Raw genomic sequence first — 14,624 nt, 5'->3', positions numbered from 1 at the left:
GAGAAGTATATAAAAAGTTTAGAGGCTAAGAGTTTGATTTTAGTTATTTATCAGTTGATGTCGTGGGGAGGGGGTGGGGGGTGGTAGTCTATGTATGTGTATAACAAACCATCTTTCAACTTAGTAGCCAAAAACAATAAACATTTACTATTTTGTCATGATTTTGAGGAAGCTGGATAATCCAGGAAGATCTCACTCACACATCTGATGGTTGATGGTCTGGTTGGTCTAGAGGAGCCTCAGCTGGAAATGGCTTATATCTGTGCCACATGCTCATTCTCCAATAGGCTTAACCAGGCTTCTTCCAGCACTAATATGAGAGTTCCAAAGAGCAACATGACAGAGTAAACCCCAAAACATAAGCCCTTCCCAAGCCTTTGCTTGTATCTCATTTGCTAACATCCCATTGGCCAAAGCAAGTCAGCCAACACACAAGCTCAGGGTCAGGATGGGAGGGATAATCCCAGAGTGGATGCAGGAAGTAAAGAACAAACTAGACCATATTGTAATAGTAAACAACAGCATAAAAGAATTCCTGGAAAATAGAGAGCTCTTTGGAAAACTTGAGATATTAAAGCAGAGATGGGCTGGGGGATGAAATATCAAAAGGGTCACACAAATAAAGATACTTTTTCATATTGGAACCACCAGGAGGTAGCAAAGATTTTGAGAATTCTTACAGTTCAAAAGAGCTCCTTAACCCATCTAGTAACCATTTCCAAATGAAACAATGAGGAAAATACTATGTGCCTTTAACTAGGGGCAATAAAGCAGAATAAACTCCACTTAGGTGATTTTTCTAAAATAAACAAAAGGAGAAATGCTCACTTTAAAAAAGAACTGTATCATATGCTTAAAATCCTTTATAATACGGAAAGAAGAGAAAGCATAGCCAAAATAAAATATTTAGTGTTAATCATTAGAACTCCTGGCTTTATTATCATTGGTAAATAAAAATCTTCAGAGACAGACATCCTGATGTTTCCACTGTGCACGGTTATCTTTCTCTGTTGTTTGGCTTACTAACGGCCAAATAAGTTAGAATAATTTTGTAAGAGTCCAAGCTCGAAAAGGGCAATAAAGTTTAGGAAAGGTCAAACTCCTTTTTAAATTCTACCTAGGATCATTGATTAAATAATTTAATTAAAGGGATAACGGTGATACATACCCTAGAAAAGGAGAGGAATAGAACTGGGGAGTTTCCAACATCTAAAGCATATGCCAAGTGATAACTCCCCTTAGTATTCATCTTTGAGTATTCAGAATTAGGCAAACAGATGGCAGGATTGTGGAAAAATCAAAATAAGAGAGCAGCTTTTAACTCCTGAAATGTCAGGTTTTATAGTGAGTCTCAAATGTTAAATGAAATTATCTAAGTCAGTATTAAATGAAATAGATATGGGCCTAGGTATCTTGTTCCCCTCCTACTAATAGAGGAACATTAGTCAGGTGATTTAATGTCTTTGAGGCTCAGTTTTCTCATCAGAAAAACAGGATAATTTGAACCATGTAAATCTGAACTATATAGATCAAAAGAAAAATATTTTAGAAGGCATAAAGCACAAAAGAATTATAAAGTGTGATTATTACTATGATTCACTTGTAAAGTGATTTTTAAGTATTTTTTTTCTTGGCTTGCTCCAAATGCAGTTTATTTTTAACCAAGTCTTAGAAAGTCTTTAATCAATTTTAAATGAATTAAAGCCATCATACTGTTGCTTATCTAATAAGGAGTCTATTGTGATTTTCTCCTAATTTATCAAGGACCTGATTCATAATCAAAATTCCAAGAATCTTCTAATGCTCCATGATCATGTAGAGTTTAATTAAGGCCGACTTCTGTTTTGCTGCCCTGTAGACAGTGGCACTTAGAAATTTTACCACTTTTTCATGACTCATTATGAACTTTCTTTGAATAGCTATAAATATGAAAATTTCACCCACAAGAAACTATTTGCTTTGAGCATTTTGGGGTCTATTTAACAAAAATGTGTTTTTAAATATTTTACAAATTATAAAATAAAATATAATCTCTTTGAACAACTTCAAGAAAAAAAAAAAAGGAGAAACCAAGAGTCAAAATGTCTCACAAATATGCCTCTTATAACTTGTTAACATTTTTATAACTTTTCTTAACAATAAATAGTTATTTCTCAGATCAGGTATGAGGAATACCAGGATTCTCATAAGCCTTTAACATTCTTATCTGTTTAATAATGCTAATGAACAGTTTCTTTCAAATACAAATGACTTATAGCACAGTCCTTTCAGATGGGAATCAATATTGCTCAAATATTTAATTTGATTAGCTGACTGAAATATGTTAGAATAAAGGACAAAATCTAATAACATAATGGTAATCTGGTATATTCTAAGATGAACTGACAAAAGGAATGACCATGGGACATGACAATAATTACTTGGAAATAAACTCTCTTAAGAATCAGACCTAGACAGGGATAAGAAAAGACCTAATGATAACCCTATATGCAAAACAGAAAAAGAGACACAGATGTATAGAACAGACTTTTGGACTCTGTGGGAGAAGGCGAGGGTGGGATGTTTCAAGAGAACAGCATCAAAACATGTATATTATCTAGGGTGAAACAGATCACCAGCCCTGGTTGGATGCATGAGACAAGTGCTCGGACCTGGTGCACTGGGAAGACCCAGAGGGATCGGGTGGAGAGGGAGGTGGGAGGGGGGATTGGGATGGGGAATACATGTATATCCATGGCTGATTCATGTCAATGTATGACAAGAACCACTACAATATTGTAAAGTAATTAGCCTCCAGCTAAAAAAAAAAAAAAAAATTTTTTTTTTAAAAAAAGACCTAACGAGTGGTTTTCAAGCCTGAGTGACTCAGGAAACCAGATTAGCCCTAGGTCATACCTGATTATGGAGACCTAAAATCTATTCTAAGACCACTACAGAATGCTGAACAAAAGACAGTGAATCCATCAAGGCAACTGTCTATCAGTGAAACTCTCAAGACCAGTTTGCTTCTCTTCCTCAGCATTTTATTCTGACATAACAGGGGCTTGCCCCAGAGAAATGTAAATCCTTGAGTGCAATTGTTCTGGTAAGGGGAAACCTGGGTCTCTTGGTGAGACCACTTCCTCTGAGCTAAAAGAAAGCTTTCTTTTCTCATCTTGACAATCCTGTTCTATCTACTGATTCTGATAAGAAAATTACCTTAAGAAATAGTATTTTGCTTCTGCATATATTATCAGTACTAATGGTGATACACTTAGGGTTTCTTGAATTCTAGACACTGTTCTAAGCAGTTTATAGGCATTAATGCATTTAATGTTCCCAACAACTATAAAATTGATAAGGATATTTTTCCCATTTTCAGTTATACATTATTTATAATTTTCACTATCTTCATTCTGGCAACACCTAGATTTCCAGATCCTAAAACTTCCTTCTAGGTAGAAAGACCTTTTATTTGAAAAGCCTTCCAGACTTCTCTTTGCTGCTTTTCACACTCTTTCACAAAGGAAGAGAAGCAACATTTGGTTGGTGAATTGTGCAGAAGAAATTAGACTTAGGTGTATTAAGCTGTCCTTTTCAGCAGGTGTGGAAGGGATATTCTACTTGTAAGAAAGCACATCTCATATGTTAAAGATCATAAGGTAAATTTAGGAGAAGTGATTTTGTTTCTGTTTGGGAAAGTCTACAGTTTGGGGGAGTCAGTTGAATTCAGAAGCATTTTGGCTTCTTCTGCTGCAAACCAAAAACCTACCCTCCATTAAAAGTTTAGTTTTTCAATAAAGCTGTCATTTCTAGGGTTTCCCTGGTAGCTCATACAGTAAATGATCTGCTTACAATGCAAGAAACCTGGGTTCAATTCCTGGGTCAGGAATATCACCTGGAGAAGGGAATGGCAGCCCACTCCAGTATTCTTGCCTAGAGAATCTCATGGACCAAGGAGCCTGGTGGGCTACAGTCCATGGGGTCGCACAGAGTCAGACAAAACTAAGCAACTAACACTTTCATACTTTCACTTTCACTGTCATTTCTATCTCCATCTATGGACTCCTATATCTGTCCCTCACTTAATTCTGAACTTGGGCAAAGATTATTTGTGTCATTCATTAGCTCTCTCTGTTGTCCCAAGATCTAATGGGATAGATATCAATTTTTGTCCATCTTAGCTGAAGGGTCACCTCCTGAGAGAAGTCATCCCTGACTATTCAAAATATCTTCTCCAAGTAACTCTTGATCACATGACCTGGTTGGTGCATTTTCTTCAGGTCATTTCTTACTCCATTTTAGCTTACTTTTCTGTAATTTACTTTTTTGTCATTTGTTTCCTCATCAAGAATGTAAGTGCCTCTGCCTGACGCACTACACAATCAGTAGGTATTTATTGAATGACTGAATGATTAAATAAACAATTCAATCTTACAAATAAGTGAAGTTCGAAAAGCTAAGCATCTTTCCAGTCACTCAGTTAAATAATGGATAGCATTAGAAAATATCTGACTGTTTCCAGAGTTAAATTTCTTAATCTCTAAGGTATTTCACCTCAGCAATGCCCATTAGAGAAACTATAACATAATGTTATGCACAACATAATGCTATGCAAGGAGATTTATATTAACATTTTATCTACACACCAATACAAGTTTCATGAGATGGTTTTCTTCAAATTAGTTTTATGACTAACGAACTGATTTTCTTAACTGATTTGCCTGGCTAAGCCATCAAAAGAGTCACATACTCATCCACATGAGAATAGAGACTAGGATTTATCAGCAATTTTATCATGACACAAAAAAAGATTATTTTTAAATTGAAAAAACTACTATCTATAAATGAAAAAATATAAAATTTTCAACTTTCTGCATAGAAAATAAGAAACTTAACAACTTTGCAAAGTCCACTGTTAGAAAACTATTCTCAATATGTAAGAAGTAATATAGGCCCCAGAGTCACAGGAAACTTCTGGACCAGAATTTCATCAGATGTAAAGGTAGCAAAAGAATTAGGATGTGTTTTCTAAATCCTAAACAGCTGGTAATTAATGAACAAGTATATGATTATTTTTTAAAGGTAGTTTATGAAGAACATGATGCCATAGTCATTTGCTAACATTCCTACCATCAGAGGCGGTGAGTCATTGTGTAGAACCTAAATTGTCATTCTGACTGACAAATTAGTAGTAGAAGATGGATTGAAGAAAGCTAAAGAGCCACAACTATAAAAAGAAAATTAATAGAACAAAGCATACAAGTCTACATCAGAAATGGGAAAGGAAAACTGTTTCACCTTTGTTCCCACAAAGGAATAAGAAATTTCCTAGCACATCACTGAATATACTGTTTCAATTAATATTGTATGAGGAGATTTAAAAGTTCAATGAAAGAAATCAACAAAATGATAGAGAAGAATTGATATTTTAATTCAGTTTACCAAGATTTTCACATGTGCTACAAAACATAATACTTCTATGGACTGAAAAAAAAAAGTGTTCTAAAATATAATGTTATATAAAAACACCTATAAAATACTTTCTGTAAGTATCTACCTGTAGTGATTCTTGTTTTCCATTTTTAAGGTATACTGGAATTACCTTATTTTACTTTAACCTTTGTCTCTATTTTTGTTTAACTTCAGAAATGTACTTATTGTAAACCCACTTAAGAATAGAATATCCTGTTGAAGTAAATAAACACATTTGTAAAGTTTGCATTTTGCAGTGCAAAATTTTTTTAAAAATTACTTTCCAAACAAACATCCTAAGGATTGAGTCTTTTTTTTTTTTGCTAAACTAAGAAATTATTGTAAAATTATTTGATAGCATTCATGAGTAACATAATTTTAATTGCCAATACTTAAAACTGGAATTCTCATACTAGACATTTCAATAAGCTAAAATTCTGTTTGAGTCAATATAACATTTTAAATAGGCAAGACAATCTCAGCAATGGAATAGGGAGTCCCTCACATCATGCCTTTGAATGCAGACTACACAAAAGACCATAATAAAACAATTCGGTTGTCTTAGTAATGCAGATTTTAGATGTAGAGCTTTTTGTTTTGACAGTTCTAAACCTGGAATACTGGAAATGTCTTAAGTCAAAGTACAAGTTAAAATAGTATCAAAATGAAATTCTTGCTTTGGCATGCAAAAGCGTTCAGTTATTTCCATCAGGTTAGCAATAATTAAAAAACAAAAAACCTGGTTAGTAATTTGGTCATTCGGTGTTCTATATGGTCATCCAGTGGCTCCACGTAGACACAATTCAAAATTTATATAGGTATGTATATAATAATATCCTACATCCATGTTGAATATCAAGTCATGAAGCTCTACTGCTAAATGACTCTATCACCTTCTTCCAAAAAACAAAAAAGAGAAGTTGATCTTTGACATCAAGTGTTAAAGTGAAAGTCGGATAATTTTGCCCTAAAATGTTAGGTAGACACACATTCACTTTTTAAATTTTTTAAAGACATATGCATAAACTCACTACCATACATCTTCATGCATTCAAATAACTGCAGAAAAATAGAACAAACTAAAAACCAAAACCATCCTGTCCTGCTAAAGGGAAGAAAATCTAAACTAGGCTGAAATATGAAATATAATTTTTCCAGTACTACAGATGTTCAACCACTCATTAGGTTAGGATGCAAATCATCTGATGACTGCCAATGTCTAATTTTCATCTGTGCTGATTAATTTTGTAAGCTGTTATTTGCTTTTTAGGATTATTTGTTTCACTAGAGAACCACCTCTATGGAAAAAAAAAACCTGTGATTTCTAAATCTTCAGTGAGTCTTGGAAACATATTTCTCTAATTCATTCAAATGATGTAAAGATGGCTTCCTTTTAAAAAGTGATTCTCTGTTAAACGTTGTTTGCATTATTAGTGTGTTCTTATACCAGTGCACTGTAACACCATGTACTACTTCAAGTGTAAAAATATATACAGTGAACACTAATTATACAGACATCATTAAATACATTTCAAATAGAAGAAAGTAGAATTTTTACCTAACATAGTTGGATATAATTTTTCTTTAAAAAAACCATACATATCAAGACAGCAACATTAACTTTATTCAAATGTTGCATTTTATACAACAATATGTATACATAACATTAGAAATAAGAATTCTGATAAACCTCTGTATCTCCTAGTGTAAGATTCCTTCAGCTATTATTATAGAAAAGCAAATATATTGAAGTCTGCAAATATGCTAAGTAATTGCAATTGGCTGTAAAAATTCATATTTCATATTTTTATACAAATATTAAATCTGATTTTACAATTATGACATAATTTTTAAAAGCATATAAACATAGTGTGCTGGAACACTAAGCAGGAATAATTTACATACACTGGGAAAAAAACCTAGATGCTCTTTAAATAGCAAGGTAAGTAGCACTGCAATTAAGTTTGACTCTAGTACTTACATTTCATGCGGACATAAGCACACTTCTTGACCCATCTTACAAAAGTCTATTTCATACCATGAGCTATTCTATAGTCTCAGAAGTGAGTTGGTTGATTTAAGCCAAAACTCTCAAGCAAGTTTGGTGTGCTGCTAGTAATTTTACAACATAAACTTTTTCTCCTTAAAAATGTATTATTAATTAAGGCATAATGAATAAGCACAATGGAATATAATGATCTATTATCATATTAATCCTGTCCTTTTTCTTCAAAATCTAATCACAAAGAAATAAGTGCTAACAGCAATGTCTCTTTATCTGAGAGAAATTTTATTTCCACAAGTACCCTGGCAAGCAGCTTTTCTAATTACTTTTCTGCATATCTAAACCACGTATCTAAGTAACACACACAGAATGTATAAAAGAAGCCATGCAGTCTAACAATGAAGTGAATTCTTAGGGAATTACCTTACTTTACATAAAATATACCTGCACAAAAAGTATTCACCCTTCAAGCAAGTTGTTAGCTGAGACTGACACATTTTTTTAAGAGAAAATCTTTCTAAAGGAAACACTAATCCACAGTCAGAAAGTGCCAATAATTCAATATGTTAATACTCAAAAAATTTTTTTTATCAGAGAGGTGGATAAAAACACAGAACCCAGCAAAGAGCTTACTCACATTCCTTTCAGGCGTTGCCACATTTTTTCAGTCTGTTCTCCTATGAGATACTTAAAAGTAGTGTTTTCCGGTTCTTCAGTTTCTGTAGCAGTAGACCCCATGATGATACTCCTAAGGCAATATATTTACAGTCAGTTTCAGCAGCTAGAACAAGCATTCCTCAGTCCACTACAAATCTTAAACAGTTACACACTAGCATCTCTTATCTATCAAAACATTGCAGATTTACTAAGCTGACGGCAGCTTCTGCCAGAATTGCTATTGACTTTGACAGGCATATCCACCGTTCACCACATCACCCACCCCCCCTTCAAGCAGACAGCAGTATAAACAGATCCTCTGACCTCACAGAAACAATCGGCACATGTGAGCCTGCTACTGTACTACTGACCGACTGAGCGCTCCAGCTCTCCCCAAAGCAGCTCATCTGTTACTGTTCCATGCACTGAAGCACATCAGAATTCCTACAGTTTCTGAGATCTATTATTCAAAAGAGAAACATGAATGACTTTTAGCGCACCAGAAGAAGCTGAATCCCTCTCTACCAACGGAAGGAGGGCTGGATGTAACAAGAAAACAGATGGTAGGAACCAGTATCCGCAGCACCACCCTGAGAAAAAAGTGGCTGGTTTAAATGCCAAGGTTTTTGTTTCTCAATTGATCTGGGATTTAAAGAGTTAAAAAAATACAAGCCTCTAACGATAAATTCAACAAATATTAACGACAACAATGAGAAAAATAACGTTAAGAGCCACACAGAAGACAGACCACAGAGCTCCACAGGTTGTTATTGAAAAAAATGTGTGCACCGATGATGTTCCAATCATGCTTATTCACCTTCTCCTAGCAACTCTACACAGTAGGTAACTGCCAATTTAATAAGTGGAAAACACAGCAGCTGCACACAGACGGCTCCGTGAGTCCCTTGGGGGTTAAAAAAATAAATAAGAGAAAACTAACGTGCATGCTTGTGTGCATGTGTTGAAGGGAAAGAAGGGTAGTGAGGGTAGAGGGGGGAAAAGAAGATGGAGAAGAAGAGAGAAAACGACGCTGGGCTGCTTGTGCATTTCAGAAGAAAAATGAGAGGAAGTGGACATAAAATGATCAGAACCGAGTCATCTGCCAAACTCCCAACACATGGTGAGCTTTCTTTGAAACAAGCACAGACCTTGAGTATGCGCTTCAAAACAGCTATTGCTATGTGCAAGCTGCTAAGAAAAATATACTTAAAAGCAATATCTCTTTTTGCTTGTTTAGAGACACAAATGTAGTTTTATTCCTCCCTGCAAGAAAGCTTGTCTGTTATCCTAAGGTTTAAGGTAGAGATATTCACAGCAGTACATAAGTAACAATATCTAATATCTGTTGAGTACTTATTATGTGTCAGACACTGTTCCCAGTACCTAATAGTATTACTTTTTCAAATTCTTATAAAAAGTCTATGAGGTAGGTAATATTTCCATTTAATAGTTGAGAAAACTGAGAAAGACAGTCCTCAGATTTAAATCCAATCCTTTAAAATAAGCACTATGATTTTACTGTCAAAGAAAGCTTCCACTATAAAGCTACTATGTCTAAGAAACACTGACCATAACTAGTAGTTAAAGTTGTAATATGAACAGTAGTATGTGCGTACTGAGTCACTTTAGTCGTGTCCGACTCTTTGCGACCCCATGGACTGTAGCCTACCAGACTTCTCTGTCCATGGAATTCTCCAGACAAGAATACTAGAGTGGGTTGCCATTTCCTTCTCCTATGAACAGTAGACCCTTGAATAACTCAGGGGCTAGGGGAGCCAACCCAGCCCTCATTGGAAAATCTGCATCTAAATTGCAGTCAGCCCGCCATACACATTGTTCTCCATGTCTGTATTCACTATTCTTCAGTATCCACAGTTCCTCATCAGCAGATCGTGTTGAAGGAAGAAACAGAACAGGCTCTATCCTGAAAGCAGGACTCCATCTTGGGCCGGACTGTGGACTTTGAACTATATGCCCAGTATCTATGGAAACAATGTACCAGCTGGAAAGCCAGGCTCCCAGAAGGAAGAGCCCCAAGGCTCTCCATCGCCTAAAAGAATACCCTAATTATCTGTGTAACCGAATAGAATCATATATTCTATTATGTTATTGGGGTATGGCCACAGGCCTATTGATAATAGCCCGCTGTTAACTACCTAGGCTTAAGGCATATGAATCACAGGTTAACTTTGATTGTCAGGGAATCTGGAGAGGTGGGTTTGGGCTCGTACACTTAGGGTATATAAAGTGAAAGTGAAGCCGCTCAGTCGTATCTGACTCTTTGCAGCCCTGTGGACTGTAGCCTACCAGGCTCTGTCCATGGGATTCTCCAGGCAAGAATACTGGAGTGGGTTGCCATTTCACAAAAACTGGTTGGGGTCCTTGGCTAAGGGGAGACTCTGCCTTGGGCCTGCCGGTGTAATAAACTGCAGTCCACTATCTGCATTGTCCTGAATGAGTTTGTTTCCGGAATGTGTGGCTACAACAGTGTAGTACTATGGTATTAATTGTTGAAAAAAATCCATGTATAAGCACGCCCACACAGGTTCAAACGTGTGTTGTTGAAGGGTCAGCTGTAGGAAAAAAAAGGATCTTTGAATTTCCCTCTGATTAACAAGTTAGAAGAGATGGTTTTTCAATGCTACTCAGATAATGGTCTACATATCTTGTCTGGGTTCCTGTGGTAACAAAGGGTAATTTTCACTGTGTCCTGAGCCCCAGACATACTGCAAATGAAGACAGAGAATGTCCTCAGGAACCTACTGAGGGGGCACCAACCTTGATTTCCAAGTGTAACAATCATCTACAAAATAAAAAGTGAGGGCATCTATTTCAGAAATCTGAGGAGAACAGGAGATGCTTCCTCAAGCAGCTCCACTGTTGAAACGGGCTGATGCCAGTATCATATCTCCCAGGGATACTGGCCAGCGAGCTGTGCTGAAGTTTGCTGCTGTCACCGAGGCCACTCCTATTACCGGCCGCCTTTCCACAGCCGCAGCTTCAGGCGGCTACCAATCCCAGGGCTGACCACCAGCCTCTGAGGTCCTTATGTGAACTCACCCATCTCGCCCTGTATGACACAGACTCTCCTCTGCACCATGTGGACATAGTCATCACCTCAGGAGGGCAATGGAGCGCCCGCTTGGGGGTCTGAAGAGACAGACTCTGGCCCGGAAAGTTCTGCGCATGCGCGGAAGGATCATTTGTCAACAATCCTGAGGTCAGCGGGGCCTCCACTTCCACAGAGATCCCCAAGAGACGGAAAGGAACAGCAGGCCCGCCTGGAAAGGCTGTGACCGAGGGAGACTTTCAGCACCCCGACTCACTGCTACCGCATCCGAGGTCACAGACGAGTCTGAAGGCGTTGGTGTCCTCCATGCCCACCCAGCAGCTCCCCGCTGCAGACGAGCCTCAGTGCCGGCGATGGCTGTGTGCGGCCGCCGCTCCGACTGCGGAACGGGTAGGAGCGACCACTGAGAGGGCTTAAGTGTTCTCCCTCCGACTCTTAGACACGGGATAGAAATGATGTTGACGGAATAAACGGTTTCTAGGAAAGGGAATTAAAAAAAGAGGTTAGATCAAGTGAAACCTCAGTTTTCCTCTCTGAAAAGCTATTTCCTGAACTTGACACCTGAATTTAGTGTCTTTAGCTAGCAGACAGCTTTACACAATCACAGCCTCACTTTTATGAGCAGTTAACAGAGTTGTCAGAAGTAAGTTAGTCTTTGCTCTGAAAGCACTGAGTTTACCTTCATTTATAACTGTGCCTTCATTTGTAATCGTAGCTACATTCACGTAATAATCTCTTACCTGATTTTGTTGTAATGAGATAGGCAACAAACATATGAATTCGGCTCTCAAAGATGAATCACACTGAAAATATCCATAAAAAGCAAGTATTCCACTGCTATTATTTTATGAGCCAAGTTAAAGTCCTTGAGGCTACAAGTGATTTTCTAATTATGCCTTGAAATTTCAAGCCCTCACATTGGCCAGCTCACCAATAATGTTGCAATGTAAAGAGTGAGGTCTATTCTACTCAAGTATTTGTTGGTGAATGCTATCTCCTCATTAAAATTCACTTGCCCTTTGCCTTCAGTATGTCACTTCTATCATATATTGAATTGATGTTTAAGAATTCACACTATATTGATTACATACTTAAAACTCAAAAATGCCTAATTATTGCCTTAAATGTTTCATAAAATTAAAGTTTGAATAAGCTACATAAAAGAGCTTATTATTTAAATACTTAGCCAAAATAATCTTCAGCCTTAAGCATCAGCAAAAGCTATTTCTGTCAACATACAGAATTCAAAACAGTTTTGTTTTCTAATTTGTAACTATTGTTTGCAAGTTGTACTAATGAAATAAAAAAATAAGTCACATTGAAGAGAACAGAGTAGAACATAGCGTATAGCATATAACTTTTTTCTAATTAATATGTTGAGAAAATTTTGAAATGTTGCATTCGCAAAATTAAACTAAATCAAAAAAGTTTGACTTGAGAAAAAGAAATAAGACAACAAGAATGGATTCTAAGAAATTAAAATATGCTTGCCAAAACAAAACAGTCAATGTTAGTTCTGAAAGGAATTTAGAACATAGTCCTGAATATGACAAAAGTCGATCTAACATGTCTCTTATTTCAGGTGTTATATCTCTTACTTTAACTCTATATTCACATAAATTATCTCTATTATAATAAGAAGCTCCTTTATTCTTATTACCTAATACTTAATTGGAATGTTGACAGAAATTGTAGAATGATCTTTCAGTATCGATTGATGTCAAAATATAGTACAGCATAAACTGTGGATCCAATTTTAAACTTACAGTTCAACATCCAGCAAACTATAATATAATGATGAAGATAAATGATTACATTCAGAAGCTCCAAATTCAAAAACCATATCACTCAAATACTTTTCTAAAATAATTGCATGAGTCAGTACTCTTGAAAATCAAAAAAGTGATTAGTGACAAAAATCAGAGGCATTTACCTAACCTAGCCATGGAGATTAATAACAAAATCCCAGGTTTACATTTATGAAGAATGGTTAAGAAGAAATTCGTTCAAATTAAAACAAGAAACCAAAGGGATGGCTTCAAGGAAAAAAAAAGAATTAAATTTATCAAGAATTGCAACAAACTAAAAACATTAATTATTTTATTGATTAAATGAAAGCACATTTTTTTAATTGACAAGAGAAAAATCCAGAAAAGATATAAATTTTAATAATATGGCAGAAAATTTCCAGGCTAAAAAACATTTTCAGATGAGATCAGGCGTGTTCAGGGTGGTATGGCCGTAGACTAAAAAACATTTTCCAATCTTGGAAAATAATAACAAATATAATTTTAAATGCAGAGGTGGGCCTATATAAAATGAAGGTGTCAAAATGAATATGCACATATTAATAGTAACAGAGTTTCAAATACATGAAGCAAAAATAATGCTATTTTAAAGAGAACTAAACAAATTTATAATTACACTCAAATAGTCAGATATTTGACATTGCTCATTTTTAAAACCAATAGAGAGAAACCCATTAAGGATATAAAATATCCGAACAACACTATCAATAGTCTTGCATAATTGACATTTATAGTATACTCAACAACAGCAAAATACACATTATTTTAAAGTGTACACATTGAATATTTACCAAAAGAATCTCCATTCTGGGCCATAAAACAAGCCTCAATAATATTAAAAAGACTCAAATCATACCAACTAGGTTCTCTCACCCCAGTGGTATTAAATTAAATGTAACTAACAGAAAGTTCTCTGGAAAATCCCCAAATACTTGGAAACTAAATAATATACTTTTAAATAATCCACAAGTCAAAGAAGAAAATAAAAGGGACACAAAAAAGTGTTTTGAACTGAATGAAGATGAAAATGCAACATGTTGAAATCTATGAGCTGTAGCTAAAGCAGTACTTGCGGGAAAATTTACAGCACTATGTTAGTATATTAGAAATAAACAAAGCTCCCCTGTTAATGACTTCTGGATCCACATTAAAAAACTTGAAGAGAAAGAGAAAATTAAACACAAAATAAGTTTTAAAAAAGAAAATGTATCAGACATCAATAAAATAGAAAACAAAAACAATAGAGACAACAATGAAATAAAAAGTTGGGTCTTTGAGAAGATCAATAAAATTGCTGTATCTTATTAATAAATAAAATGTTAAGAGCTGTTATGGTTCTGAGATGTCACCATTTATACAAGCTGTCATGTCAGCCTACAACAGTTTGCTGGATGCTGATAGAAGACGTTCTTGGGTCGGGGACAAAGAATGTTTATAGTGGCAAAAAAAAGTTAACTTCAATTAACTGAAAAATGGGTAGATGTTGGCATATTCATAAAATGGGATACAATATAGCAATGAAAGTGTATGATTTTCAGCTAAAAAAAACTATCCACATGGATAAATCTCAAATAAATGTTGAGAAAAAAGTCAAGTCCAGTTAGAATTTAAACTGCATAAATATTTGTTT

The 14,624-nt window shown here is 35.5% G+C and overlaps 1 protein-coding gene across 6 annotated transcripts in view; it reads right to left on the bottom strand.

Moving 5' to 3' along the window:
- The window catches only part of PDE1A (phosphodiesterase 1A), a 378,552-nt gene extending 369,756 nt beyond the window's left edge, over positions 1-8,796 (bottom strand). Inside the window, exons 1-2 of one of the 6 annotated variants that reach the window (XM_020888672.2) lie at positions 8,617-8,796; positions 8,097-8,207 (exon numbers count right to left, since the gene is read on the bottom strand). In XM_020888672.2, coding sequence (XP_020744331.1) covers positions 8,097-8,197 — 101 coding nt within the window. In that variant the 5' untranslated portion in view covers positions 8,198-8,207; positions 8,617-8,796. The other 5 variants (XM_070475918.1, XM_020888668.2, XM_020888666.2 and 2 more) reach the window with 5 other exon arrangements.
- Positions 8,797-14,624: the final 5,828 nt, after the last annotated feature.

This window comes from Odocoileus virginianus, chromosome 13 (genome assembly GCF_023699985.2).
Source record: "Odocoileus virginianus isolate 20LAN1187 ecotype Illinois chromosome 13, Ovbor_1.2, whole genome shotgun sequence".
Classification (NCBI taxonomy): Eukaryota; Metazoa; Chordata; class Mammalia; order Artiodactyla; family Cervidae; genus Odocoileus; species Odocoileus virginianus.
This window is presented reverse-complemented; position numbering and strand designations above follow the sequence as displayed.